General features: G+C 56.6%; 1 protein-coding gene and 1 long non-coding RNA gene across 2 annotated transcripts in view; one reads left to right on the forward strand and one right to left on the reverse strand.

Annotated features, from left to right (window-relative positions):
* Nucleotides 1-4,652: 4,652 nt before the first annotated feature.
* On the reverse strand, nt 4,653-7,461 carry LOC122495834. Its single transcript, XR_006300618.1, has 2 exons — nt 7,353-7,461; nt 4,653-6,499 (listed from the first exon to the last, which is right to left on the reverse strand). It is a non-coding gene; the product is annotated as an uncharacterized LOC122495834 (long non-coding RNA).
* Nucleotides 7,462-7,468: 7 nt separating this feature from the next.
* Nucleotides 7,469-27,513, forward strand: part of CCN4 (cellular communication network factor 4) — a 34,067-nt gene continuing 14,022 nt past the window's right edge. The window contains exons 1-2 of the mRNA XM_043601825.1: nt 7,469-7,807; nt 24,915-25,194. Coding sequence (XP_043457760.1) covers nt 7,739-7,807; nt 24,915-25,194 — 349 coding nt within the window. The 5' untranslated portion in view covers nt 7,469-7,738. The remainder of the gene's footprint in view (nt 7,808-24,914; nt 25,195-27,513) is intronic.

Consider the following 27,513-nt stretch of genomic DNA (forward strand, 5'->3'; position numbering starts at 1 on the left):
ACCCACCTCGGGCTCTGCTCTAGCAGCACGGAGCCTGCTTGGACTTATCTCTCTCTCCCTCTCTCTGCCCCTCCCCGACTCATGCTGTTCCTGTCTCTCTCCACATAAACAAATAAATAAACTTAAACAACAAAACAAAACAAAAACCATGGGAAGATTAAAGCAACAGTGAGAGATGGATCCATCACCTACTAGAACGGCCCAAATCCGGCACATTGACAAAACCAAATGCAGACAAGGATACGGAGCGAGAGGAGCAGCCCTCGTCCCCTGATGGTGGAGATCCAAAATGGTGCGGCCACTTTGGAAGACAATTTGGTGATGTCTTAAAAAATTAAACATACCCTTGGGGCACCTGGGTGGCTCAGTCGGTCGAGCGTCCGACTTCGGCTCGGGTCACAATCTCACGGTTGGTGGGTTTGAGCCCCGCGTCGGGCTCTGTGCTGACAGCTCGGAGCCTGGGGCCTGCTTCCGATTCTGTGCCTCCCTCTCTCTCTGCTCCTCTACCTCTCTCTCTCTCTCTCTCTCTCTGTCTCAAGAATAAACATTAAAAATACATAAATAAATAAGTAAACATACTCTTACCGTACGATCCAACAGCTGCACCCCTTGGTATTTGCCCAAAGGGGTTGAAAACCTATGGCCACACAAAAGCCCGCACACAGATATTTATTGCAGCCTTATTCCTAGCTGCCAAACTTGGAACCAACCATGACGGCCTTCAGCAGGTGGATGGATAAATAAACCGTAGTATATACAGGAAGTGGAATATTATTCAGCACTAAAAAGGGAACGAGCTATCAAGGCATAAGGAGACACGGAGGAAACTTCAGAACATATTACCAAGCACAAGAGGTCAATCTGAAAAGGCTAGATACTGCACGATTCCAATTCTAGAACACCCTGAAAAAGGCGAAACGATGGAGAGAGTAAAAAAAAAAAAAAAAGTCAGTGGTGGCCAAGGGTTGGCGTGAGGGGAGATGGATGAACGGAGCACAGAGGATTTTTAGGGCGGTGAGAATACTCTATGATATTTCAGTGGATGCCATTGTGTGTCTGTCCACACCTACAGAGTGCGCAGCACCAAGAATGAATCCTCATGTACCCGTGGGCGTTGGGTGACCACGATGAGTCAACGTAGGTTCATCCCTAGTTAAAAAAAAAAAAAAAATGTGCCATGTTGGTGGGTGACATTGATCATGAGGGTAGATATGCCTGTATATGGCCACCGGGCATAAGGGAAATCTTTGCGCCTTTCAACTTTATTTTGAACCTCAAACTAAAAGAATTAAGTCTTAAAAAACAAACAAACAAACAAAAAAACATAGGGAAGGGTTGGGCGAGCATCCAGCACAGAGAATTAACCCACGCCACCAACTTTCACAGGAATCTGGAACACAGAGAGGTGCACGCTTTCTTTGATTTAAGAGCCACTAAAATCCCATGAGGTAGATGACTCGGTCTTTTTCTAAGAGGGCGAGGGAGGTTTATTCGCATAACTCACATCTACGGAGTCACCACTGCACGCGAAGCACGGGGTCAGCTCAGAGGGGGTGCAGGGATGGAGAGGCGTGGTCGGTTCTGGGACAGTGTCCCTGCTGCCTCCCATCCAGCCGGGAATCCCAGGTCCAGGGCAACAGGGGTGAAAGCTGGACACAGAGGCAGAGTCCCAGCTGGGTCCCCCACGGCAGAGGGAAGGGCCAGGCCCCACGGTTAGGCTCTGAGGCCGGACCACGTACCAGAACCGCATCGCAGAGGTACAAAGCCCCCTCCCGCCCCCACCGCCCTGCACGCGGGGACAACAGTGGCCCGAGAAGCCGCGAGGATGAATCTCACAGACAGACGGGGAGCCAAAGAAACCAAACGCGGAAAGAGCACGAACAGGTGTGCAGAACAGACGAAGTGAGTCCACGGTGACGGAGTCATCGTTGTGATTTTCAGAGGTGGGCATCACCACGGGGAACCTTCCTATCCTGATCCGGGTGAGGGTCCCAACCCCAGCCCTGCTGAGGAGGAGACCCAGGGGTGGCTCAGAGTGACCCAGGCGGGGACCCAAGCGGGGCTCTGTGATGATAAAGAGCAAAAATCGTATTAATCCCAGCCATTTATTCAGCATCCACCACATGCTAAACAGTGATTCGGTCTCCGGTCACGGCCCTAGGAGGTCGATGGGATCGGCACCCCCACTTTACAGACAGGAAAACTGAGGCTCAGAAGGGACGTGGCTTTCCCAAGATCTGCCACCTGGTACGTAAAAAAGACCGGCCTGACCCCAGCACCCTCGCCTTTCCTCTCTACCTTCCCGGGTGAGAAGTGAGGGGTCCCGGGGGTCCCCACCTGTTTCCAAGGCTGACACTAGACGTGGTCTCCTGCCCAGGTCAGTCACTGCTCCAGAACCAAGTAGTGAGCAGGGGAGCCAATCAGGGGCTGCCCATGACTCCAGCCTCCCGGAGCCGACCTAGATGTTTCCACTGGGCATGAGGGACCGTTATCTCGACCCCTTGGAATCTAAGCAGACCTGGAGTCCAGGGTCATTCTTCAAGGGTTCTTCCATTCTTGCTCGGGCCCCGGGAAGAGAGCAGAGCCCCACCCGGGCCACCGAGCAAGCATGGAGGGCAGGGGGGGAGGCAGGGCGCCCCCCCCTCCCCCTCCTCCTCTGCCATACGAACCGGGTTGCCTCTGCTTCCCAGGTGGGGGTGTGCTGTGTGTGTCTGAGCAGCCCCCAGACACACGCTGCCTGCATTCGTGGGACAAACAAATAACAAATAGGCTGGGAACAGATCTGGGGCTTCCTGGGCGCCTGGTCCTGAGAGCGTCTGGAATCTTCTGTGCATCTGGTTCTGGTCAAGGCGGCCTTACTGTTTGGCACAGGAATGCTCCCAAGTGGCCTCTGCTCTTGAACCCCCTCCTCCAGTCCCTCTTTGGAATTTATTTACAGCTCTGGGAGGTCTGCTGGAGAAAGTTTCTAGAAGCCGTGCTCAGGCTAAGAGACAACACGCAACCAGCTGGAGGCAGGGACCCCGGGAGAGGCGGAAGCAGAGGCCTCTGGGAAGGAGGCTTGAGCTAAACACGGCCCGGTCCGCCTTTCCTGTGCTCGGCCACAGAGCTCTTCAGAACCTCCTGTGTGTCAGGTCTGGATGCGGGACCTTGTCCAGACCCCGGGCTTCCCACACTGAGGCCACAGGAGAGTATGTGTCACAGCTGAGGGTTCTACCGAGCGCTCACCATGCGGTAAGCTTGTCGGACGCACCCTGATGCAGCACTGACTCTGGCCCACGAACGGTTCAGGGTGTCTGTACCCCTCTCGTCCCTGCTTTAGAGGCAAAGAAACCAGCCCACAGAGAGGTTACGTGACTTCTCCGAAGCCACACAGCAGATGAATGGGCAGGAGGCAGGAGGCAGGATCCGGCCCTGGCCCGCGCGTCCGCCACACGGGGGTGGCATCGGCCGCGGCGACAAGTAATGGTGAGGCCCGAATCCCAGACAAACTCGGTGGCGAGTTGCAGGTCGCGGGAGGGCCCCTCAGGAGGGGGACGGGATGAGGTGGAGCCTGAAGCTCGCACACTGGGGAAACCGAGGCACAGCATGCTGGGGACAGGGAACGGAGATTTCTGACATCCACGGAAGGGAGTAGGAACACGGGCACTGGAAGGAGGCCATCCGAGGCCGCGTCCCCCCCCTTCCCGAGTAAAAAGTCACAAGCGCGCGAGACGCAGAGCACACGCGCTGGCCTCGAATCTGGGCTCTGTTACTTGTTTGCTGATCTTTTAGCGCTCTGTGCCTCGGTTTCTCCAAATGTAAAGAGGCGCGAGATCGGCACACCTACCCTCCCTGCTAAGCACTCAGAGCAGAGCTCAGCGAACGGAAAATGCTTCGTGCGTGACGATTGAGTTAAAACCTCACGACGTATTTTATGGAGACGCATACGCACAGATAACACGAGTTCTAGGGTGCAGACCCTGGCTGGTGGGGGCGGGGGGGGGGGGGAGAGGTGTGGAGCGCAGGGTTGAGTAGGAGCGAGGAGACAATGCTAAGTACGGATGGGGCCCCGCGTGGCCCTGGCAGTTTGCCGTGAACCTTCCACAGCACCGGTGCAAATAAAGTACCAAGGAGGATGGAAAGAAATACCCCTGTGTGACGTCCCCGGGCCTCATGCCTGCGAAAAGGCAGGATGTTGCCTTCACCCCACCCCACACACCCCTGCTGTCACCTGGACCTGCCAGGACACTGCCCTGCGGGTCCCCCACCTTTCAATTACTCCCTGGCTGCCTCTCAGCAAAGAGTTTCTGAAGATCTACTGAGCACCGCACACTCTTCAGGCTCTTTGGGGAGCACGGGGTGGCCAGACAGACACATGGGTCCTTTGTCTCCTCCTCCAAGTGTCCTCCCTTCCCTCCCTTCCTCCCTCCCTTCCCTCCCCCCTTCCTTCCTTCCTTCCTCCCTCCCTTCTTCCCTCCCTCCCTCCCTCTTCCCTCCTCCCTTCCCTCCCTCCTTCCTTCCTCCCTCTCTCCCTCCCTTCCTTTCCTCCCTCCCTCCTCCCTCCCTCCTTCCCCTTCCTTCCCCCTTCCTTCCTTCCTTCCTTCCTCCCTCCCTTCCTTCTTCCTTCCTTTCCTCCCTCCCTCCTCCCTCCATCCCTCCTCCCCCTTCCTTCCTTCCTTCCTTCCTCCATCAAACCCATACATCCCTCACCACCTCTCCATCTGCTCATGTGCTCATGTGACCTCTCACCCACAGTAGGCCTCCGGCGCGTGCTGTGCCGGAACCTGTGTGGCTGCTGGGGACACAGCACAGAGGAAGATGCGGGTCTGCTGTGGCCCTCGGACCTCACGGTCTGTGAGACCAACCGGGGCCTGTGTTGGCAGAGTGGTTGGGGAAGGAGACGTGGGTGTGGAAAACGGAGATGTGGAGCCCAGCCCGGGAAAGCCTGGGCGCCGGAATGTTTCAGACAGGGGTTTCATCTCCCCACGCATGCACCCGTCTGTCCATCCGCCTGTCCATCTAAAGTGCTCATTCATTTCTGTGTTGACTCATCTCCTGGTTCGACACGCGAGGCAACTTGGTCTACTTGAAAAAAGAACTTGTTTCGAAGCCACACGGGTCTGAGTTCCGATCCCGGTTTTGCCCTGCACCAGCTGAGTGGCTGCGGCCAGGCCTCAGTTTCCTCATCTGCAAAAGGGCACAACGACAGTGAGATGTCAGCTGCGAGGATGAACCGAGATGGGGATTCGGCGAGGTAGCAAGAGTCGCTGGGACGGGACGGATGCGTCACAAGCGGCAGCTGGTGTCCCCGTCACCACCAGCCAGTCGTTTAGAGTTTGTCCGGCTCGTGTGTGGGAAGTGCCTGGCCCCCATTCGCCGAGGGTGAACCGAGGCACATACCCAGGCCGCCCCGTGAGATCGTTCGAGATGCTGAATCCCTGGAACAGGATGGACGTAGGACGACCCGATCATCCCGGCCTCAGCTGCCGCCCGTTCTGACTCCTCCGACCACGGGTGGCCACACCTCACCGCCTCCTTCACGGCCCCTGATGACCCTGTAGGTTAGGCGCTAACTCAATCCTATTTCTTTAAACAAGGGAAACCGAGGTACAGAGATGTTGCCGGTTGCCCAAGGCCCCCCCGGGAAGTGGCGGAACCGTGGGGGTACCTCAGGGGTCTTGCTTCCTAACCCGCCACTCGGCCCGAGTCACCGTGTCACCGCCCTCCAGGTGTCACTGGGGCTGAAGAACGGCCACTTGCAGCGGGGCCGGCCGGGCCACTGGGGGCTTCACCAGCAGGCGCAAGGGACCCGCACAGTATCGAGCTTCGGGGTCGTCAGTTCCAACTGCTTGTCGCGGTCTCGGGGTTCCGCGTGGCTCCCATCAGAGAACACCGACAGGAGCTGGCAGGTCAAGCTTGCTCGCTTGGCCGTCCGGACTCTGCCTTGTCACGGTTCAGAGACTGTGGTCCCAGCCCCAGGCCTGACCCTGGCTTGGTGCGTGCCCTGAAATCACCTAGCATCTCTGAGTTTCCACTCCGTCTGCCTTACGGTCATGAGAGATCTCATGGCACAGGGCCGACGGTGTCCATCGGGGGTTCGCTGAACCTCGAGGTAGCTGTTCCAGGTTTGGTTCAGTAACACTACAAAATCCCAAAGACCCAACCTCTTCTCTCTTCTGCTCCTCCAGCCTCGGCACGTTGGCTTTTCATCCTCAAGCTTGTGCCTCACGTACTCGATATGACTGCTGCAGCTCCAGCCATCAACTTTGCGCACAAGTTAAGAAGAAAATGAGTAGACCATTGTTTTTTTTTTTTTTTCTCCTCCCAAGGGATGCCATCCCTTCTAGGAGCCCCCAGCAGATTTCTCTCTATGTCTCACTGGCCAGAATCGGGTGAGAGGCCCAGTCCGAGGCCGACAAATGGAGAGACCGTCGGAGTCACCGTTGGGGTCACGAACTCCCTCGCGCAAACCTACACCACTGCCGAGCAGCCGTGCGCGCTCCCGTATTCCCTTCGTAGGCTGCAGGAAAAGAAAAAGAGAGGAAGTAACTGCTGAGGGAAAACACAGGGCAGGGAGTCCCCTTGGAGCCCAGAGATGGGACCTCGTTGGGGCGTGAGGGGAAGACCAAGGAAGCCAGCGTGGTTGAGGGGAGTACAGGCAGAGTGGAAAGACGAGTGTGCAGGGAGGGCTCAGACGGCCCGCCGGGACTGGGGATTCCACGTGAGTCGACGGGCAGGCTCGGGGAAGCTCCAGCCAGGAGGGATCTTGGTTGGGTTTTCCAACGTTCGCTCTGATGACCTTGGGGAATGGTAGAGGACGTTGGGGGGCCAGAAGGGAGGCTGTTGCTTACATCCACACAGAGCATGAGGGAGCTCCATGGGGGTAGATGGGGCCCCAGGGGAGACCCCTGCCGTGAGTGGCAATATCCAGCAGGGGGGAGGCTGGCCACCCAAACCCACCAGGGGTATAACAAGGGCCCAGACACAGTGAGACGGTGCCGGGCACCAGAAGGCTTCTGGCTGATGAGAGGCAGATGGAACTCCCGTAAATCGGTGAGACCGTGGTTTTCGTTTGTCGTGGAGGGAGGGCGAGAGCCTGAGCCCCAGGGCTGAGTTCATTTGTAAATTCCTATCATTTCTAGATGGCTGCACTCAAAGCCATCCGCAGCCAAGGAGAGAAGAGTGAATGATGGCAAATGAAAACCAGAAGCAGGAACAGCCTGAAGAAATGGGAGGGAGTTCATTTCCCCCGCTGGGAGCACGTTCAGAGGTCCCCCCAGCCCGCCCGCCAGGGTAACTGTATCTCTGCCTCCTCCTGGCATCCCCCCCCACCCCGCCCCGCGATCCCCCCCCTCCCCACCTTCGTGAAATACCTTGGCAGGATGGCCCCGGCTCCTTCCGTGAGAATTTACTGCCCCAGTGTGAAATCATAGCCCTGTAACTTTCCCTTTAAGAGCTGTCAGAGCTGGAGAGGCTGGCCAAGCTTGGGCTGGAGGTGGGGACAGAGGGAAGAAAGGAAAAAAAGAGAGAGAGAGAGAGAGGCAGGAAAAGTTTCTTCAGAGGAAAATGCAGGGTTTGTCCTTAACTCTGACGTCAGATCTTGCTTTAATAACCCCCCCCCCCCCCCGCCCCGGGCCTGTGGGAAGAGACATATCTGGTACTCCTGATGGGCCAGGCCAGTCTCTCGGCCCAGCTCCCCCGAGAGGCGGCCGGATCCTCTGGGCTGCTCGGTAGATGCCTTTGCCCCTGACTCCCAGGCATGAGGTGGTTCCTGCCCTGGACGCTGGTGGCAGTGACAGCAGCAGCCGCGGGCAGCGCCCTGGCCACGGTGAGTCCTGCTTGGAGGGGCTCAGACAGGGGACCCAGATCCCTTCTCCAGCCGGTTCTGCGGCATGGCGGGCCAGATGAAGAGGGGCTGGAAGTGTGGGGCCGAGGAGGTGCCCGCATAGAGGCCAGGGGGAGAGCTGGGGCTGCAGGGGGTCGGCTGATCCCCTCACGCTTGGGGTCGGCAGCCCCTGGGGGGCGGGACAAAGCAAACAGGCGATCTACGCCCTTCTTTCCCACCTGAAACGCAGCAGGAAAGGGGCACTTGGCGGAGCGGGGCGTCGGGGGCCCGGACTCCCGTGCCAGCCCTGCCCAGGGCTGGCCGTGTGACCTTGGGCCAGTCACTCTTCCCCGAGCAGCGCGAAGCGAGGAAGTTGGCAGGCGATTCGTGAAGTCTCGGGTTTGGAACATGAGTCTCCAAATGCTGGAGATACTACAAGGAGAGGAGTCGGAAAACACCGAGAGAATTTGGAAAGGGAAATGCCAGCTTTCAACAAAAGCGCCTCTCTTGAGCAAACATTGCTTTGGGCGATTTCTAACCCCAGCCGCTGGCGCCTTGGGCTGGCACAGCCATCGATAGCTTAGGAAGCGTGCACGGTGGGGCCCCGCGCGTGAAGCCTGCTGCTGGGGGGGGGGGGATCCTAAGGGTTCTCTCTCCTCCTCTCTCCACCCCAGGGCAACCCAAAGGGAAGGGAGGAGGGGTCTGCACCTTCAAGAAGCCAGGGGAGTAAGACACGTGGCAGAACACAGCCAGCCTGCTGGCTTTAAGGTGTACAGGCAGGTCCCGGGCGGGCAGGAGGTGGGCTTCTGGAAAGAGCTTCCGAATCCAAGATCCCACAGCCCGGGCCGGAGCTTGCTGCCAGCAGTAAAGCCGAGAGACAGAGGGAAGGTGGCAAGAAAGGCTTCGTTACCCGCTCACAGGGACACCTTCTTTGGGACCAACATCCCCATCTGTGGATGAGGTTGCTGAGGCTCGGGGGTAAAGCTAGTCGCCCACCGGTTCAGAGACGCTGGTTCCGATGCACCCAGATCTGAGGCTGAGAGCTGGCGGCCGGCCACCGCCCCGGTGCCTGTGGAGCTGGGTGACCGATGGTCCCCCAAGCGCCGTATAGTTGAGGAGGGCAGGGAGTGTATCTGTGTGATTTGTTGTGAAATCCTTTGAACCTTCATGGTGCCCCCTCCATAGTTGGTGCCAAGCCTTGCTACAAAACCCAGATACTAACTTCATTTTCTTAAAGAAAGAGGGGTGCCTGGGTGGTGGTTCGTTGGTCGAGCGTCCGACTTTGGCTCAGGTCACGATCTCACGGTTTGCGGGTTCGAGCCCCGCGTCGGGCTCTGGGCTGACAGCTCGGAGCCTGGGGCCTGCTTCCAATTCTGTGTCTCCCTCTCTCTCTCTGCCCCTCCCCCGCTTGTTCTCTCTCCCTCTCCCTCTCCCTCTCAAATAAAATAAAATAAAAAATAAACTTTAAACATTTTTTAGATAAATAGAACCAAGAAATGGAGGCTTAGAGCAAGTGAGGGACTTTCCCAGGGTCTCCCAACTAGTAAGTGGCCAGGGCTCAGATTTTCAGATCTTCCCTTGCAAATCCTGCTCGTTCTTCCAGAGCTTTCCTAGCTCAGGAGGGAAACCGAGCGTTCCCTATAGGCTGGGGGAACCACAAGGGGCCAGATCAGCCTTCCTTCGGGGGTGCTGTGGCTGGGAGGACAAGGGCTGGATGGAGAAAAGGTGCGAGGTGCAGGGCAGCAGGTGTCTGGGTGAGGAGGAAGAAAGGGGCCGTGCGCAGGTCCACACACACTGGAGCCCGGTACCTCCCAGACCGGGTGGTGCTGGGGAAGGGAGAGCCCGTCCGTTTCCCCGGGCTCAGCCAAGGGCACACGCAGCGCAGCGGCCAAGAGTCCAGACAGACCCGGGCAACGGGACGGGAGGAGGTGGGCACCTCTCCTGCACGCAGCCCCCGCCTGGGGACCTTCTCTGGGCACCCGACCCTACCCGGCCCGCACTGGTGTCCAGATTCAGGAGCTCCCACGCAAGGCCCCGCGGGAGAGCTCTCCCGGCATCCTAACCCGGCGAGGGCTCTGAGACAGATGGCAGCCAGGTCTTTGCCTTCCAGCCAAACCCCATACACGACCATCCTCGTAAAACTGACAGATAATGGGACTGCGAGTCCTTCCAGGGGCCCGGTGGGACTGCAATGGAAAAAAAAATGACTATGGATGCTCATACGGAAGAAAGGGTTTGTGACAGTTGCCCGGAAAACTTCGAGGAAGCGGAGTTCTGAGGGAAGACTCGCCCTGTCAGATAGGGAAGGATTATCCAAAGGTTCTGTGACTGAAGGAGGAAGATGTCCACCAGGAGGAGACGAACGGAGGAAGCCGGGGCAGGGAGCTCAGGAGCTCGGCCAAGTCTCCTGGGAACGTGATAGCCGACAAAGCCATATTACAGATGCGACTGGCTTTTCCATCTCTGTTCATTTCTTCCTTCTAGGTGGACAGAGATCGGCCCCTTGTGCTAAGAGAGAGGGGCCACAGTTAGTGGGTACTGTCACGCCCCTGCCAGGTGCTCTTTGTGTGTACGTGTAAGACCCTCCTCGGTTCATCCGACAGACGTGCGCCCGCATTTACTGAGCACCTCCTACAAGTCTCATGGCAATACCGTGAAGCTGGTGTGATCATCCCTCTCTGCGGACGCAGAAACCGAAGGTCAGAGAGATTAGGCGATTTGCCCGAGGTCGCACAGCCGGTGACCAGCAGTGACCGATGTGGAGCCTCCGTCCCGCTCTTTGCGACACAGCCTGCTGCCTCCCTCGGCCGTGTCCTCGTGCAGGAACGAGGGGCTCGCGGTTTCTGCCCCTAGGGCGCTTACAGGGCGAGCGAGACAGATGACAGCCGCCCACGTGTGGGGACGAGAGGTGGCAGGGATGGTACGATTCGGGAGAGAGGGGTCGGGGGCAGGCTCTACCGCCGGCGGGTAGAGCAGCTTCCTTGGCCACGCTGGGCCTCGCCGTCTGCTCTTGAAGACTGGGGTTAACGACCTGGGCCCTCCCTGCTGCTGGGGAGGGACCGCGGGACCGCTCCGGGGGGGGGGGGGGGGGGCTCTCCAAAGCCTGTGACTAGGTGGACAAATCCTGTGCCGATAAATCCCTGGGCCCGCCTTAGGTCCGTGGTACCCTGTGTACAGGCGAGGCCCGCATCCCCTCCCCCATATAAATGTACGTGGCGCGTGCACAGGTGTGTGTGTGCGCGTGCGTTAGACATCGTGGCTCGTTCGAGGGTGTAAATCGCCGAGGTGTGTGCGCGCTCGCGTGCCTAACTGGGGGGAGGGGGGGGGACGCGCTGCGCGTGAAACGCAAGTCCGTCCTTCGCTTCCAGGACCCGCCGCCGAGCAGGGTGGCCCGGGACGTGGCACATGCCCCGTTGCACAGTGTGAGAACAGAAACGACAGGCCTTCTTTATGCCTCCCGTCCGTAGCTTGGGCTCCGAGCCAGCGCTTCAAACCCCACCCCAGGCCCCTGCTCAGACGCTCTGCTCCCGGCTGCGGCCCCTCCCGCTTGCCGCTTGCCAGGGACGTCGGGGGCCCGAGCGCGGCACGGACAGGCATTTTCCAACCGGCGAGGGCGCTCGGCGAAGCCTGGCCTTCCCGGACGGGCGTGGGAGCAGTGCTCCCTGGAGCCCCAGACCCCGACCGCGGCCCGGGCACTACCTCCGGGGACCTGTGTGCCGACTCACCTCCCCCAGCTTTTAGCAGAGGCCCCTGCCCCACGCCAGCAAAGCCGCCACAGGCCGGGAGGCTGTCTTCAGCTCCCTACGGGGATTTTGCGCCTGGGATTCCGCCCGGAAACCTGGGCCATCTCTTTGGGCCGCAGGGAGGGGCTGCTGCGCGCGTTGCGGTTTCCAGATGGGAGCGAGGAAATCGAGACAACAATGGCCCAGGCTGGGCTTAGCCCCTGAGAGGGGGTGGGAGGCTTGCCGAGCACAGCCAGGAGAGCAAAGGGAGGAAGGAGGTTTGGAGCCGGGACCATATGATGCCACAGATGCCCAAGAGCGAGACTTCAGCACGTTGTACGTTCGTTTAGTCCACGCCACCGGGGCTCCCCATGCCTCGGCAGCGCTGATCCGTAATGAAGGCAGAAGACACCGATCAGGTGCTTGCTGGGTCCTGCACGTAGGGTCCTAAGCACTCTGCACACAGCAGCTCACTCGCAGGCCACGTCTGTGAAGCAGGCAGCAGCATCCCGGCACTGTCCAACGTGGCCACTGGCCACATGCAGCCACCGAGCACCTGAAACGTGGCTCGTCCCTGCTGAGGGTGTAAAACACACAGCAGCTTTCAAAGATCCGCTGTGAGCACGGGACGTACAGTTCTCCCTGTAATTTTTCTACTGACCCCACGGTGAAATGAGAATATTTTTCATATATGGGGTTAAAGAAACACGAAGCTAACGCTCACTGATTTCTTGTTAGTTTCCAGCGTGGCTCCTAGAAAATATAGAATTCCGTAGACGGCACACATGGTGTTTCACGAGACGGTGTCGGCCGGGCAAGACACAAGGGCACGTAGATGGATTTTCATCGGTGGAAAGGGAAAGATGTTGAGGACTCTACCCTCCCCCCCAACCCAGCTTTCCCACTGAGCCCGTCTCTTCATCTGTGAAAAGACAGCATATTTGTACTTGCTTCCACGGGTTATCGAGATGATTAAGGAGTGAAATACAGATGAAGTACAGAAAGCCGCAGCACCCCCAAGGGGAAGTGGGGAACCGATTCCCTTTCCCAGCTTGAGCTGCGGCACTGGCTGCGGAGAAGTGACAGGTCTGAGCAAATGAGCAGGGCTTGATAAAGACCGTAGGCCGGGCCCCGGGGGGGGCAAGAGGAGGGGCAGGCTTCCTGGTGGGTTGTGCTGGGCTCAGCGCTGAGCTGATCTCCTTGAAGCTCCCAAGGTTTTCACATCCTGGCGAGCTTCCCAGGACATTTCAAGGGAGTCAGTGAACACATTTGGATTATCACAGAGGAGAGAGAAATACTAATGACGATGGTGATGATGGTCGAGACGCCAGTGAATGACGATGCTTGTAGCCGAGACTTAGGCCTTACGACCCCGAGTCCCTTGCTACCGACCCCAGTTTTCATAGCCCGTCCACTTACTGTTACATGGATGCTGACAGCTTTGCTGGGCACCCAACCCCTTCCCATTTCCAGAGATGCGGTGAGAAGCTGTGACCTTTGTCCCCACGGTCAAGGAAGGCTCGCGTGTTGGAGACACGCTTTTACCCCAGCAGACGGGATTGCAGTGAGGAATCTGAGGGGAAGCTCAGAAGGCTACAGGAGAAAAACACCAGTTCCAGGGCTCTGAGCCTGAATTCCTGGGCAGAGGCCCCCAGGTATCGTGCACATTAAGTGGCACCTTGGTGATTCTTACGCACACCTGATTTCAAAAATCCTACCTGTCCCTCCTCCAGCCTTGACATTCTGTTAATCTGCCCTCCTGCTCTTCCTCTCTGAGAGAGGCAGGGGGTGGGGGGAGGGAGACAGAAGCAGAGGAGGAGGAACCAGGCCTCTCAAAACGTGAATAATGAATATCCCAGGGGATGGGACACAAGCTGAGCCCACCCACCCCAAGGACCCCAGCCTGGAGGCAAGTCCAGGCTTGGGACATCAAGGGTGGATCTGCTGAGCCTTGGTGGGGGTAGGAGGGGGCGGTTAAGGAATTGAGAGCCCAGGTCCTAAGAAGAGGAAGAGAGGGGTCCAGCCCAGCCCCTCTGGGAATCCTGCGCTGTGTCTCGTAGGTGAGAGAAAGGGCGTGTGCCATGCGGCTGCCCAGGGCAGGAATGCGCAAGGGGGTGAAGGCTAGAAGAATATTCTAAGAGAGCTGGGGCCACCATCCGCCCTTATGTCCCCTCCCAGTGCCTCCATCCGCCACTCCTCCCAGCTGTCAGTGGGGGCAGGGCCCTCCCTACGGTACCTCCAGGGGTTTCCTGCGGCCTAGAGGTCTAAGTCCCCACACGCAGCTTGGAGGGAGGAGATGGCAATCAGAATGATCTGGAGTAAACCGTGCAGCTTGCGTGTGGAAAGGGGACCATCTTGAGCACCTTACTCAACCTTTTTGAGCCTCAGTTTCCTGTGACACAGGGACTTACGCTCTCTGAATGTCACTGTGCCAGGGAAGGAGCTGGGCGCAGAGCCTGGAGCAGCTGGGTGCTGCCTGAATACTACCTTACTTGCTCCTCTGAGTCTCGCCAGGCCTGCTTTCCAGCCTCATCCTCTGGGACTGCCTTCGCTCACCTCCTCCCCTGCTTCAAGGGCCACGTTCCCAAATACTCGTGTGACCTCACTCCTGTGCACATGTCCTTGCTGTTCCTTCTGCCTAAAATGCCTTTCCCCCTCTTCCGTGTTCTTGCCCAGGTGGAAGGAAACACGTCATTCAAGAGGAGCTCTCTGCGGGCCTCGCCCCACGTACGAGCCACCCTTCCTCACACTCCTTCCTCCCGCAAGGACAGACCCCCGGGCCTTGGCATGTGCCGTGCCCTACCCCCCGGCCTCGCTCAGGCTTTCTCCCTTCTAGACCTGCAACTTTCCCCGCTCAGCTCGGCTGTCACCGTGGGTACACATCATAGGGGCCTAATGCATGCCTGTTGGTTGAATGAATGAGTGAAGAAAACCGGAAGGGCGGGGCAGGCTCTGTATAGAGGGGACAGGGAGGCAGGGAAGGCACGAAACTGAACTTTCTGGTGGAGGCTTTATGCTAGGGAAGCAAGGAAGGGACCTGACAAGAGGGCCTGGGCCTGACCACTCAGGGGGCTGAAGGGGGGACTTCCTTCCTGAGCACAGAACTGCCCCTTCCCAGCTGGGCCTCAGGCTTTCATCTGCAAAATGGACTCGAAAAGCCCGGCCCACAGAGCCCTCGTGGCTGGAGAGAGAAGGCAGGGTAGGTACCGAGCACGTGCAGAGGACGAGGTTGGGGGGCCACCAATGGGGCAGCGAACATCCAGGTGCTCTGGCAGTGGGGAGGGGGGTGCAAGGCCCCGTGGAGAGTCCCTGAACAGCCATATGGGTCCCGCATTGATGGGCCTCAGCCGCCTATCCATCCTTCTTGCTGCTGCCCTGTAATCCTACAGCCTCCATGTGCGTGTACACACACACGCACACAGACATATACACACACATGGAGACGGGCGTACACGAGTGCACACGCAGGCATACGCGCACACAAAGGCACGGGCACACCTAAGTGCACACACACACAGATATACGTGCACACACATGCACAGAGGCATATACACACACATAGAGACATGGGAATACACACACGCACACACACACAGACATATGCACACACACGCACGCCTGCTGACTTCCTGAAGAGCTGCTTCTGGCCCCTGTACTCCAAGGAGTTGTGTCCTGACCCTTGCAAACTTCCGCTCGTAAACAACCGGAAGCATCACCCCGTGTTGGACCCTCACCGTGAGCCGGGGCCCCCCACGCCTCGTTTAGTCCACAGGTGAGCTCTCCGTGGTAGGAGCTGCTATCGCCCCCGCTTTACAGAGGAGGAAACTGAGGCAGAGTTTTACCGATTCCCCATGCCATCCGAGCTTCAAAACCCCCACCTTATTCCCTGTGCGGGGCCGGCGGGACCTGCTCCCAGGGGTGACCTTGTGTGCCAGCCCCTCGCCCGTGTCTGTCCTCCCAGCCTGAGTGGGGACCCAATGCAGGAGGACGGAAGGGAGCTGAGGTCAGGCTCCGGATGCTGGAGGGAGGAACCACCTTATCAGAGGCCCAGCTCAGCCAGCCAAGCGCATTGGAAGGCTCTAGAGGGTTGCCTTCATCCCAACCTGCCCTGTGTTTTGGGGGGGGGAGACAGGTGCTCATCCAAGGCCATGAGTCTCAGCCCGGGGCTGGAACCCAGGGCGTCCCACCTCCAGGCACGGGCCTAGGAGCTGAAGACGCCTCTCCCACCCCATCAGGCAGAAACTCCCTCTTCCCTGGAACAGGTCTGACCTCAACAGATGGCAGTTTCTTCCACCCTTGTCTGTGTTGGCTATGCTCCAGGGCCGGCCCCCTCCCTGCTCACCCCATGGCCACCGTCACTTCCAGGCCTGGGGCATGGAAGGCTCTCAGTTCCTTTGGGGGAATCACATGAACTGGAAATTGGGCAAGAGAAGGGTCCCTTAGAGGTCTGTGGAGGATTGTGAGACCCAGAGTCAGAAGAAGTGAGTGCGTAATTTTCTGGCCGTGTCTCTTAACCTCTGTGGGCCTCAGTTTCCCCGTCTGTCAAATTGAGACCGTGAGGGCTGATCTCACAGGGTTGTTTGGATCATCACCTGACACCGTGGGGTGGCTGACTCAGGAAAGACCCCTCCTTCCCCCGGGGGACGCACATGTCCCAGGCATGGCCCTTAAGGTCCTCTGACTGTGGCCCCAGCCTACCATCTCCATAGCTCCGAACCCTAAACCCCAGTATTGACCCTGGTCGTTCCTGTGCCACATCGCTGCCACCCGCATGGCCTTATTCCTGCTGTTCCTCAGCTTTGACGTTCTCTCTGCCCTCCCGGTCAATTCTCACTCATCCTTAAGGACACAATGCAAGGAACGCCTCCTCCAAGGAGCACTCACTCCTTGCTCCCATGCCTCTGCCCCTGGCCTTCTTATCATGTTCTCCTAGCCCTCATTTAGAGTCTGCTGAGGCCCTGCGCAGCTTGGCCGTTGGGTTCAAATCCCAACTCTGCCATTTGCTAGTGGCCTTGGGCAAATTATCCGACCTTTCTGTGGTTCAGTTCACTCCTCTGTAAATTGGGGAAGATGATCGTAAAAGCAGCCCGCCTCTTAGGGTTATCGCGAGGATAAAATGATTTACGTAAGGTGTAAATGAATAAAAGAGGCATAAAAGGCGAAACGCAGAATCCCATGTAGACCTTGCGTTGATCTTGATTCAGAGAAACCATCTGATTAAAGAAAAAAAAAACCTTGGAGACAATCAATGCAATTTGAATAAGGACTAAGGACTTGTGGTTGAAGTTGGTAACAGGTGAGAGAGCCCGTATGGCTCTCCCGACTTTGGTAAATGCGTACACATGTCTCCCGCAAAGAATGAATAGGTTCTGTAAAAGTTTTTTATATTTATTTATTTTTGAGAGAGAGAGAGAGAGAGAGAGAGAGAGAGAGAGACAGGGCATGCATGAGCAGGGGAGGGGCAGGGTGCGAGGGAGACACAGAAACCGAAACAGGCTCCAGGCTCTGAGCCATCAGCACAGAGCCCGATGCGGGGCTCGAACCCACGAACCGCGAGATCGTGACCTGAGCCGAAGTCGGCCGCTTCACCGACTGAGCCACCCAGGCGCCCCAAGGACGAACAGGTTTTGAAGTCGTTAACACGAATAGTGCTGATACGAACGCCTGCCCCCGACATGTGTGCCACCAAGGGTTAGCGGTCATTAACAGTACTGTCACTCTGTCCCGGAAGACAGCAAACGCTTCCTATAAAAGATCAGATGGTAAATATTCTAGGCTTTGTGGGCTATAAGGTCTCCGTGGAGTAACCCTTCAACCCTGTCATATAAAGTTGAGATCCGCCCCCCAGAAACTCACAAGACTGCATGCTTATACATTTTTTTAAACCTTTATTTATTATTGAAAGAGAGAGAGACAGAGTGTGAGCAGGGAAGGGGCAGAGAGCGAGGGAGGCACAGAATCCGAAGCAGGCTGCAGGCTCTGAGCCATCAGCACAGAGCCAGATGCGGACTCGAAATCACAAACCGTGAGATCGTGACCTGAGCTGAAGCCGGACGCTCAACCGACTGAGCCACCCAGGCGCCCCAAGACTGCATGCTTATAAAGCCGATTAGCAAAAAATCTCAAAAGATCTTCCACATCCCACGACACGCAGCCTGGCCAGTGCTGAGTCAGCCGCGGGGCCTTCTATTCCCTGGAAATCCTGCCATCGGAGCCAGAGACGGGCTTGGAGGGCTCTGGACAGTGCTGGGTCCTCCCACACTCAGGCCAGGTGACGTTAGGGGCTGGGAAACTAAGATCTTTCGAAGACAGGCCTCCCCTGCAGGGCAGCCCCCCCCCCCGCCCTGGGAACAGGGGTACAGATCCCTAGGGGTTCTCTCCTACAAGGAGCTCAGGAAATAGGTGTCCCCCACTTACACTGTGACTGCCCCATCAGGGGTACCAAATGTGAGAACAATGGGGTGGGGACAGCAGGTGGGCCCAGGCCACAGGGGGCCACATTCTTCTACTCCCCCACCTCAGGGCCCTCTTTTCAGTGAAGGGGTGAACAGAAACTGCCTCCCGGCAGCGCAGCCCCTTCCTGAAGCCCCCCCAGAACACCGTTGGGGTCCGCTCACGCCATTTCTGTCTCAAGCCTGCCCCCTTGTGGAGCCTCTGGGTGCAGCCTCCCAAATGCGGCTGAGCCAGGCTGTAGGACCATCCCTTCCAGTGGTCTGAGCACTTGCCCAAGGCAAGCCAGGCACGGTGCCGGGGACTGAAGAGGCGGGAAGAGACAGCTCATCCCTGAAAACCCCCGTGACGGGGGTCCTTGGCAGCTTGGGCTCAACCCCATCACATTCCTCACCACCCCGAGCGGTAGTCTTGAGGCTGTGCCCTTTCCTCTCACCCCGGTGTCCCTGTCACCGATGAACCACACTCACATTCAGAAGGGGGTGGGGTCCACTTTATCATCAAGAGAAATCTCAGTTCCCTAGGCGCCCCTCCCCGCCACGGCCAGCCTCCCACTTCCTGCCCCCTTGCCTGTCGCCCGGCGTTCTTGGAAAACCGACGTGCGAGTCAAATCGAACACTGACTTGTGCCTGAGGGCTGGAAAACACCCTGAAACCCATAGTCCCTGCTCATCTTTTAAAAAAAAATTCTAACATTTATTTATTTTTGAGAGACAGAGAGACAGCATGAGCCGGGGAGGGGCAGAGAGAGAGGGAGACGCAGAGCCCGACGCGGGGCTCGAACTCACGGAGCGTGAGATCGTGAGCTGAGCCGAGGTCGGACGCTGAACCAGCCGAGCCAGCCAGGGGTCTCAGTTCTTCCTCATCTCTAAACAGCATCTCAAAACTACTTTTGCAGCATTTCCTACAGGGGCTTTCATTCCCCCCCCCCCCCCCAGTTTTCATCAGGTTAAATTTGTCCAGTAAATAGTACAACTGAAGGGATCAATCGATTTCTTCTAACCTGCTTAGTGACCACCCTCTTTGTCGAGAGGGCTGAGTGACACGGTCTTCACCCATTCAGGCAAGCTGTAACGAAATACCACACATGGGGGGCTTATAAACAACGGAAGTGTTCGGACGAACATTCGAGGTGGGGGTCGGGAATCTGTATTTTAACAGGGTCCGTGGGCTCGCTGTTCTCTGCTGCATGTAGAACCCCGTGGAAAAGTTGGGATATCTGGGGACCCTGACCGCCCACCCGTGTCTGTTCAAGCCTCCGGGTGGTTCTGACAGGCAGCAAAGTCTGGGAACCGCCGTGGGAAGCGAAGCGCTTCTGTTTGTAGTGGGTGTGTCCGAGCTGTCTGGGGAAGGGGGCAGGGCTTGGGGCCGGCTCCTGTGGGTTCTGGGGAATAGGGGGAGAGGCTGCCAAACCCAAAGAAAGTGGGAGCTTGGCAAAAGCCTCAGGGGGTCCCAAGGGCCCAGCCACGCACCCTGGGGTTCCAGGAAGAGCCTCGGCCCCCAAGGGGAAGTCCTAGAGAGAGGGGGACTGTGGCTTTGGTGGTGATTCAAAGGGAGGCCGGAGGCTTCAAGCACGGAGATTAGAGTCAGACCCTGCAGGTTCACTCCTTCTGCCAGTCGCTGCCCGTGCACCTGGGCAACTCCCTGGCCTCCCTGAGTCTCAGTTTCCCCACCGGTTAAGGGCGTGGAGTGCTTGTCGCACAAAGGGTTGGTATGAGGCTTCTAGTACTAACCGAATGCACGGAATGCGCTCAGCACCGTATCTGGCATATTTAATGCCGAAGATGCCCGGCATAATGATCAAATTCGCCTGCCTGGGCCCCACGATCGGCTGCGGGCGCCCCTGGCTTGGAAGTATAAGGTCTGGGAATTAAGAGCCTGGAAAGGCGGCACAGTGAGACCAAGCCCCTCGAGGACAGGGGATCTGAGGGACCCACCGCGCCAGCCCCGTCCAGCACGGGGCCCGCCCCGCTGCAAGTGCCCAGGAAAGATCCTTCCGAAAGGAAACCGTGGGCTTCACGTCCGGCTTCAAATGGGCAGGTGGGTCAAAGAGGAGTTCTAAGGTGCGTCCCAGCTGGAACGCTCAAGGGCCCTTCCGAACGAGTCCGGTCCTAAGCCCGGCTCAGTCTGGTCCCCACCCCCGGCTCAGCAGCAATTATCAGCTCCTGATCTCTCCTGCCCGCTCGGCCCCAGGACGGTAGTTCGGGCTAGAGTTCATGCAGGAAGCAAGACTTTGAAGGAGGGCGCCGGGCCGCCGGGCCTCAGCTTTGGCAATGACACGGGCGCCGGAGGTCTCCGGGTGCCACGAAGTGCGATCCTGAAGGGACGGACCCTTCACACGGGGATCCCCACAGCCTCTCCGGGAGCTCCCAGCCTCTGGATATTTGTTTTGGTTAGGTCCGATGGGAGCATGTTCCCAAAGACCACGGGAGCTCGGTCTTTCCTGCGGGGGGTGACTGAAGACGGCCGAAGGGCCGGGGGCTCCAGACCTCCTGGTAAGGCAGACCTTAGTTTCATCCTGGATGTGCCCCAGCCGCCCCCCAACCCCCCCGACTAGCTGTGCGGCCTTCACAGCCACTCGGCCTCACTGAGCCTCCGTTTCCTCTGCTCCGGGGACAATTAGTAGGCCTGCCTTGTGATTTGTTGAGGGAACCATATGACAGGGGGCAGAAGAACCTCTCCACTGAGAGGTGAGCACTCAGTGGATACTAGCTGCGATGTAAGGGCCTGTGTGTGTGCGCATGTGCACAGGGAAATGGACAGTACGTGGCTCCCGCCCTCAAGGGAGGACAGTGTCGTGGGGGCAACGTACATTGACTCTTCCATTCATTCTATTGATAGATGTTTATTGACACCTGCTCTATGACAGGCTTTGGAAGGCCTGACACCCTCCTACAGCCCCCAGCCGGGAGGAGTGTCCAGATGCTTCTTGATTACCTCCACTGGCAGCGCGCTCACTACCTTATAACTGATTTCCTTCCATTAGAAAATTCTCCACGTACGGTAGTGGGACAAGCACGGACCCAACAGATTTGGGTTTGAGTCAAATTCTAGCACTTCCTGCGTGTTAACCATGAACAAGTCCCTTTGCTGACATACACAATGGAGATCGCGATACCAACCGCTGTGGGGAAGACAAGGCCACAATAACTGAGACCTGGCTCAAGACTGGCCCCTGGCGGCCACCAGAGCTGTGGTCTGCAATGGAATGGACTGGGTAGGACAAGCCAGAAGCTCTAGCCGCGTGGTGCTTGGGCCCAGAACCTTGGTGGGTGGGGGTATCTAGTCGTAAGAACATCATTTTACAACAGAGAAAACCAAGGCTCAGCAAGTGAACTCCCAGAGTCTCTTGGACAGTATGTTGCAAAGACTAGACGTAGCCCAGGGTGACGTTTCTAAAATACACATCTGTGCCCCCATCTTTCTCCTGCTAACATCCTTCAACAAATCATCGCAGCAGACTCCATCCAAAAGCCTGAGACATTAGCCAGGCATTCAAGGCTCTCCTTGATCTTTGTGCCCAGCGACCTCATTGTCATCTATGAGAAGGTGCCCATGTGCTTGCATCTGGGGCACAGGGAGAATCGTGGGGAGCTGGTGCAGGGTGCGGTCAAGAGGCGGGAGGAGACTGAGGTCTGTTGGCCTCCTGGGTGGTCAGTTAGTGAGAAGAAGGTTGTGTGTCATGCACCCTTGCTTCCTTCGAGTCTTGCACAAAGCCTGGCACGTGGTAGGTGTTCGCGAAGCATCTGTTTCCGTAGAATGCGCGAAAGAGCGGATGCACATGTCCCCAACTCAACGGTCCACCCCCGAGGGCAGGAACCACCTGCCACCCCTCTGCTTCCCTGCGTTGCACACACACACACACACACACACACAGAATTAATCATCAGGAGGGGTGTGCAGGCACAACCCCTGTGGTGTCAACGCTGGACAAGGCAGCAAGGATTCAGGGGGTTTCACACCAAATGCGGGAGTCCTCAGGCCCCCCATGCACTCCGGGTACCTTCTCCTCTGGACTGAGGACTAGGAGATTTCCCACCAGCAGATGGCGCCAAGAGCCAGGACTGGGTTAAAGATGCCCAGAGCCCATCCCTGGCAGCCCCACGTCCCCTAACTGGCTTCCCTCAAGGAGCTGTGTGCCCCGGGGCTCCGGGTAGGTACTAAAAGGGAGGCTTCCTCCTTCCCTCCCTCCCTCCCTCCCTCCCTCCCTTCCTTCCTTCCTTCTTTCCTTCCTTCCTTCCTTCCCTCCCTCTCTCCCTCCTTCTTCCTTCCTTCCTTCCTTCTTTCCTTCCTTCCTTCCTTCTTTCCTTCCTTCCCTCCCTCTCTCCCTCTGCCTGCCTTCCTTCCTTCCTTCCTTCCTTCCTTCTTTCCTTCCTTCCCTCCCTCTCTCCCTCTGCCTGCCTTCCTTCCTTCCTTCCTTCCTTCCTTCTTTCCCCTTCCTTCTTTCTTTCTTTCCTTCCTTCCTTAACTTGGAGACCCAGGTGACCATATGGAGAAGGGTCCCTGCCAGGTTATAGCCAATCCCCCCTCAGCTCAAAGTGAGCCCTATGCTCCCCGCAAGCCCTGTGCCGAGCCCTGTGGGGGTGGGAGAGGATGCCCAACCAAGAAATGCAAAGGAGAAGTCATGCTTTTGAGCATGGGACACCAAATCAAGGGACACCGAAGCCCCTGGGGTCAACAGTCCCCTGTGCACCCAGTCCACTAGGCAACACTTACAAAGCCCTGCAGTGCTCACATTCTAGTAGAGAAGGAACACCTCGAACATCGTCTGGGGGAGGCATGGAAGGCTTCCTGGAGGACAGGGCTTTTTGTTTCCTCTGCCGTGTGTGCGTGTGCGTGAGTGTGTGTGACCTGAGGGCCTGGGGACGGGTCAGAGACAGTCCCTGAGACAGTTGCTTACGAAGCTCTGAGCTTTCTAGTGTCACAGACAGATGAGGGAAATTCTCTCCACAGAGTCAGGAAGAGGTAAATATGCGTACGTACCTCCGGTTGGCTTTATTGATGAGGGGGGTTGGGGTTTTACTGTGTCGCACTGTGTTTATGAGGAAAAGCAAGCAGGGGCAGGGAAACTTATGTCCCTCCGGTAGAAAAGGGCACGACTGAGCCCCGAAACCAAACCCAGAGGTGACGAAAGCCTCAAATCAAGGTCTGCCTATTTGATTTTGAAGGGCCCTTCGTTTGTTAAATCGATTTTTGCAGCACCTATTATGTGCCAAAGCCATAACCAAGAGCCCCGCCCATCCAGCACCTCAACCTGGATCATCTCTCCTGGCCGCTGGTCCACACAGCGAGGTGGACTTCACTCCCCTCGACAGAGCCATTTCCTGCCCTTCCCGAGAGCCCCCGGGGCTCCCCTGGGATACCCGGCACTCTGCATACAGGCTTGCATTGTAATAACCCCCCTCTAATGTCGGTCTCTCCCCGAAGCTGTGGGTGCTCCAAAATCAGAGAAGGTTTCAGTTCATCTTCAAATGCCTAACACTTGACAGAGGCTGTGAGCTGGCTCAGCTGGGGGTGGGGGGTGGGGGGTGCAACTACAAGAACCCAGAAGGCAAACGTAAAGGACATAGAAATAAGAGTCACAAGAGTCGCGTGTATCTCGGTCCTGACCCATACTGTGTCACCCTGAACACGTCCGTCTGCCCTTTTGGGTCTCAGTTTCCTCCTCGGGAGAAGGGAGGACGAATCTGTCTGAATCTGTCCACATGTGCTGTTCAAAGGAAGAAATGCAGATCTCTAAGTTCCACAGAGCAAGGCTTCCTGGGTTCGAGATAGAGGGACTGGCCCCGGGGGACTCACCAGCCCCACCTTGGCCCCTCACAGAAGCCCTGGTCCCATCTTTGCTGACCTTGGAATTCTGGAGTCACGGCTGAGAAGTCCTGGATGGGGTCCTCCCCAGCAGGGACCACGCTGGCCTGGGGGTGGGAGAATGGCCAGAAGCTGGCGGCACGCTCTCTGTCCTCAGGCAATTCCCTTTCTCCCGGGGCCTCAGTTTCCTCCCATATGAAGAGGGAGGGTTCAGGGAAAGAGCCAGAGGAGGTGGGAAGGTGACTGGTTCCCAGAGGTACAGGCGGCTTGAAGCTCCCAAACTCAAAGACACCCCAGAGCCGCCTTCCGTTGTGTCCACCTGGGATGGCTTTTGGGACCTGTCCCCGCCCCCCTTCCCGGCTTCCCGGTGTTGTGTCCCTCATATTTTCAGGATGAAGATGAACGTGTGGGCCGGGGGATGGGAAGGGGGCCCTGGGAAGCACGTGGGTGGGGGGGGACTCCCCTCTGCAGGCCTAACACTAGCCACAGGGGCTAACTCCCCTCTGCAGGGGCAGGGAGAGCCAGCCCCCGCACCCCGTAGCCTTTCCCTGGTGCTCAGAGAAAAAATAATAACGATGACAGCAGTAATGATAATAATAATAATGTCAGCTGGTTAACACCTGGTGTCAGATATGAGTCACCTGACCCCACAAGCTGCCAAGGACTCAGTGGAGTGAAGAGGGTGGCTCTCTGGGCCGCAGAGGCAAGGCAGTAGGATACGGGCCGCGCCTTGCAATCTGACTAATCAGAAGGCATTCACTCCTCAAAGCCTCAGCTCCCCATCCGTGAAATGAGACGGGCTCAGTGCCCTCCCAGGTTATGGGGAGCTCGAGAAGGGAAGGAAACACACATGAGGCTTAGTGGGGCCAGAGTTCTGACATGGAATCTGGGCCCCACCTCCTCCAGCAGGGAGACTGAGGAAATTGGCTCGACTTCTCTGACCCCCTGGCTCCTCGGTCCTTCCTGTTTGCTTTACTGAAGGGAAAGGAGATGTCCGGCTCTCAAAAACAGGGTAGAAAGACATAATTTTACGTATCCCTTTTAACACCACGAAGAAGAGAAGGTGATCGCTAGCCCTTTGGGCTTTGAACCCCTGCCTGGCAGTCCTTTATCTCTGCTGTTCCCCCACAGGCCTTCTCTCCAGCCCCCACGGCCATGGCCTTCACCCCAGTGCCACTGGAGGATACATCTTCACACCCCCAGTTCTGCAAGTGGCCATGTGAGTGCCCGCCGTCCCCACCCCGCTGCCCGCTGGGGGTCAGCCTCATCACAGACGGCTGTGAATGCTGTAAAATGTGTGCTCAGCAGCTTGGGGACAACTGCACAGAGGCAGCCATCTGTGACCCCCACCGGGGCCTCTACTGCGATTACAGTGGGGACCGCCCGAGGTACGCAATAGGAGTGTGTGCACGTAAGTGAGACCCTCCCTACCTTCTGGCCAGCCCCCAGCACCCCCGGCTCTAGCCCTCACCTATAGCCCTTTCCCTGGCGAGGCTCCTGCACACCCCCGCCATTCTAGTCCATGATCAGAGGTCAGAAGCCAGGCCCTTCTTGAGGAGGGAGGGACGCCTGCCTTCCACTTGCCTCCAGAACCTGGCTTCCTTCTCTCTTCTCCAGCTGGGAGTTACATCCACGGCTGACTGGGGGAAGGGAGCCACCAGGAAAGACCTAAGCATGTTTTCATTCTTTTAGTGGTAGACACTTTGTGGGATGCCTATGCCTCCCAGAGGTACCAAAACCCATCAGAGTTCCAGATGTTCCAGTAATATTCTAAATTTAAATAATATGGTTTTTAAAAATCCACTAACCTTGAAAGAATCAAATCCAGCAGCCTGCAATCATCCCTTTCTATACACCCATGTTCCTTCTGTAACTACAGTCACTTTTAACTTTTTAGCCCTTTCTTCTGGTAGTTATCACTATGTAATATATGTCTTCTCTGGTAACTTAATTGGATTAAAATGCCAATTTTGGATAACCCCTCAATGTTCCTACATGTTAGCTGATGACTTAACTCCTCAATACCACCTGATACATCCCCTATCTTCCAGTATCATTTTCATAATTTTTGGTTATACAATAGTCAGTATTTACAATATTCTGACTAGTAAACAATGTTGCTGAAGCATGAGATATTGTACTTGTTTGAATTTCCTTTCTCATGAGGCTTTTTGGTTTTCCTGGGGTTCTAATCGCCTTTGCTTTTTCTTTACCCTTGGTCTCTATGATATCCTCATGCTGGGGGAAAACAACTGTTTGTTGTTTGTTTGCTCTTCAAGTGCTCTATCATGTCCTTTATTGTTCCCAGGGACTTCCTTACAAGGACTTTCTGATCTCATGTTTCTACCTGGAATGATAGTCACTTAGCTTGAATCATCTAAGCATTTATCCAAAATACATGACCCAGCATGATGAAAAGAGGTAACTAGGCATCATGACGCAGCAGCCTAACTTCTGAAAAATTACACGAAGCCTCGTAAACCCAAGAACCTCTTTCCTCCCTTAGTGCTGAAGCAAGACTTCTCCATAACTGTGACCCCATATGCACCCAATTACATGTTCACGCGTAGTACAGGCTCTCATCCTCAGCTAATCTACTGTATCTCCTGAGGTGGGTTGTTGATGAGGGTTATGCGCATAATTCCACATCAAACAATCCTACCTGTGCCTCACGGTTAATTATAAGCACTGTCTACTCTTTTGTCATCGGTTCATGCTTCAACTATCATAGCAAGTCATCGGCCTTTAGCTTTCCACGTAACCACCCTCGATTCTCCCATCCTTCTACTTTTTTTGCCCCCTTTTATTCAGACTCATTATTAGCCCCACAAAACAGTGTGTTTGCTCAAAGAGACCTTGCCGCGCCACCCGCACAGAATCATCTGATGTGTCGGCTACAAACATTGCCCTTGAGCCCGACCCCCAGACATACTGAGTAGAATTCTCTAGAGGTGAAGGTGGTGTCTGCACCTTTAACAAGTTTCCCGGGTGATTCTCATGCATACCCAACTCTGAGACTGCTTATAGAGAGAGACAGTTGTATAGTTTTCTCCCCATACCCAGGTGAGGAAAGCTGGCTGAGCCTTCCTCCACTAGAATCCCTTCCAGCTATATGAGACTGTCTCATCACTTCTTTCCCCTTTTGGAAGCTGCTATTCCAGGTCATTAAAAAGGGAACTCAGTTCACTGTTATCACTCTAATGTCTAAAGCTGCACTGACATCTTGCTATGTGCCAGGCACCCCATCTTTATAGACATTCTCTCATGGACCCAGAGAGGGTGCAGGCCCTGAAACTGCCTCTCCTGCCTGCCTTTCCCCCACCAGAGGCCCGGAAAACCGCCTTCCCAATCCATACACACCCCCTATCTCTTTGTATCTCAGGTCCTGCCTTTGCTCACGATAGCCTCTTAGCTCCCCCTCACCATGAGCCCCTGCGTATTCCCTCTCCTTTTATCTGGAAAGAAAACTGGTCCACAGATTTTAATAGATATCCCACCTGCCAAGGGTTCCCTGGTCGCATCGGTTTGCAGACACTAGAATAAACAATGTTGAACAAGTATACAGAGCTTCTGAGAGGTTTTACATGTTCATGTCCACTGTAACATTCCAAAACGGGAGGTACCAGAAGAAACCCTATTTTTGAAACGTAAGTGCACAGGGAATTGTTTTGTCCAGGTAGATGTTAACTACTCACCCACCCCACCACACACACATGCACGTTCACAGATA

The sequence above is a fragment of the Prionailurus bengalensis genome, chromosome F2 (assembly GCF_016509475.1).
Source record: "Prionailurus bengalensis isolate Pbe53 chromosome F2, Fcat_Pben_1.1_paternal_pri, whole genome shotgun sequence".
NCBI lineage: Eukaryota > Metazoa > Chordata > Mammalia > Carnivora > Felidae > Prionailurus > Prionailurus bengalensis.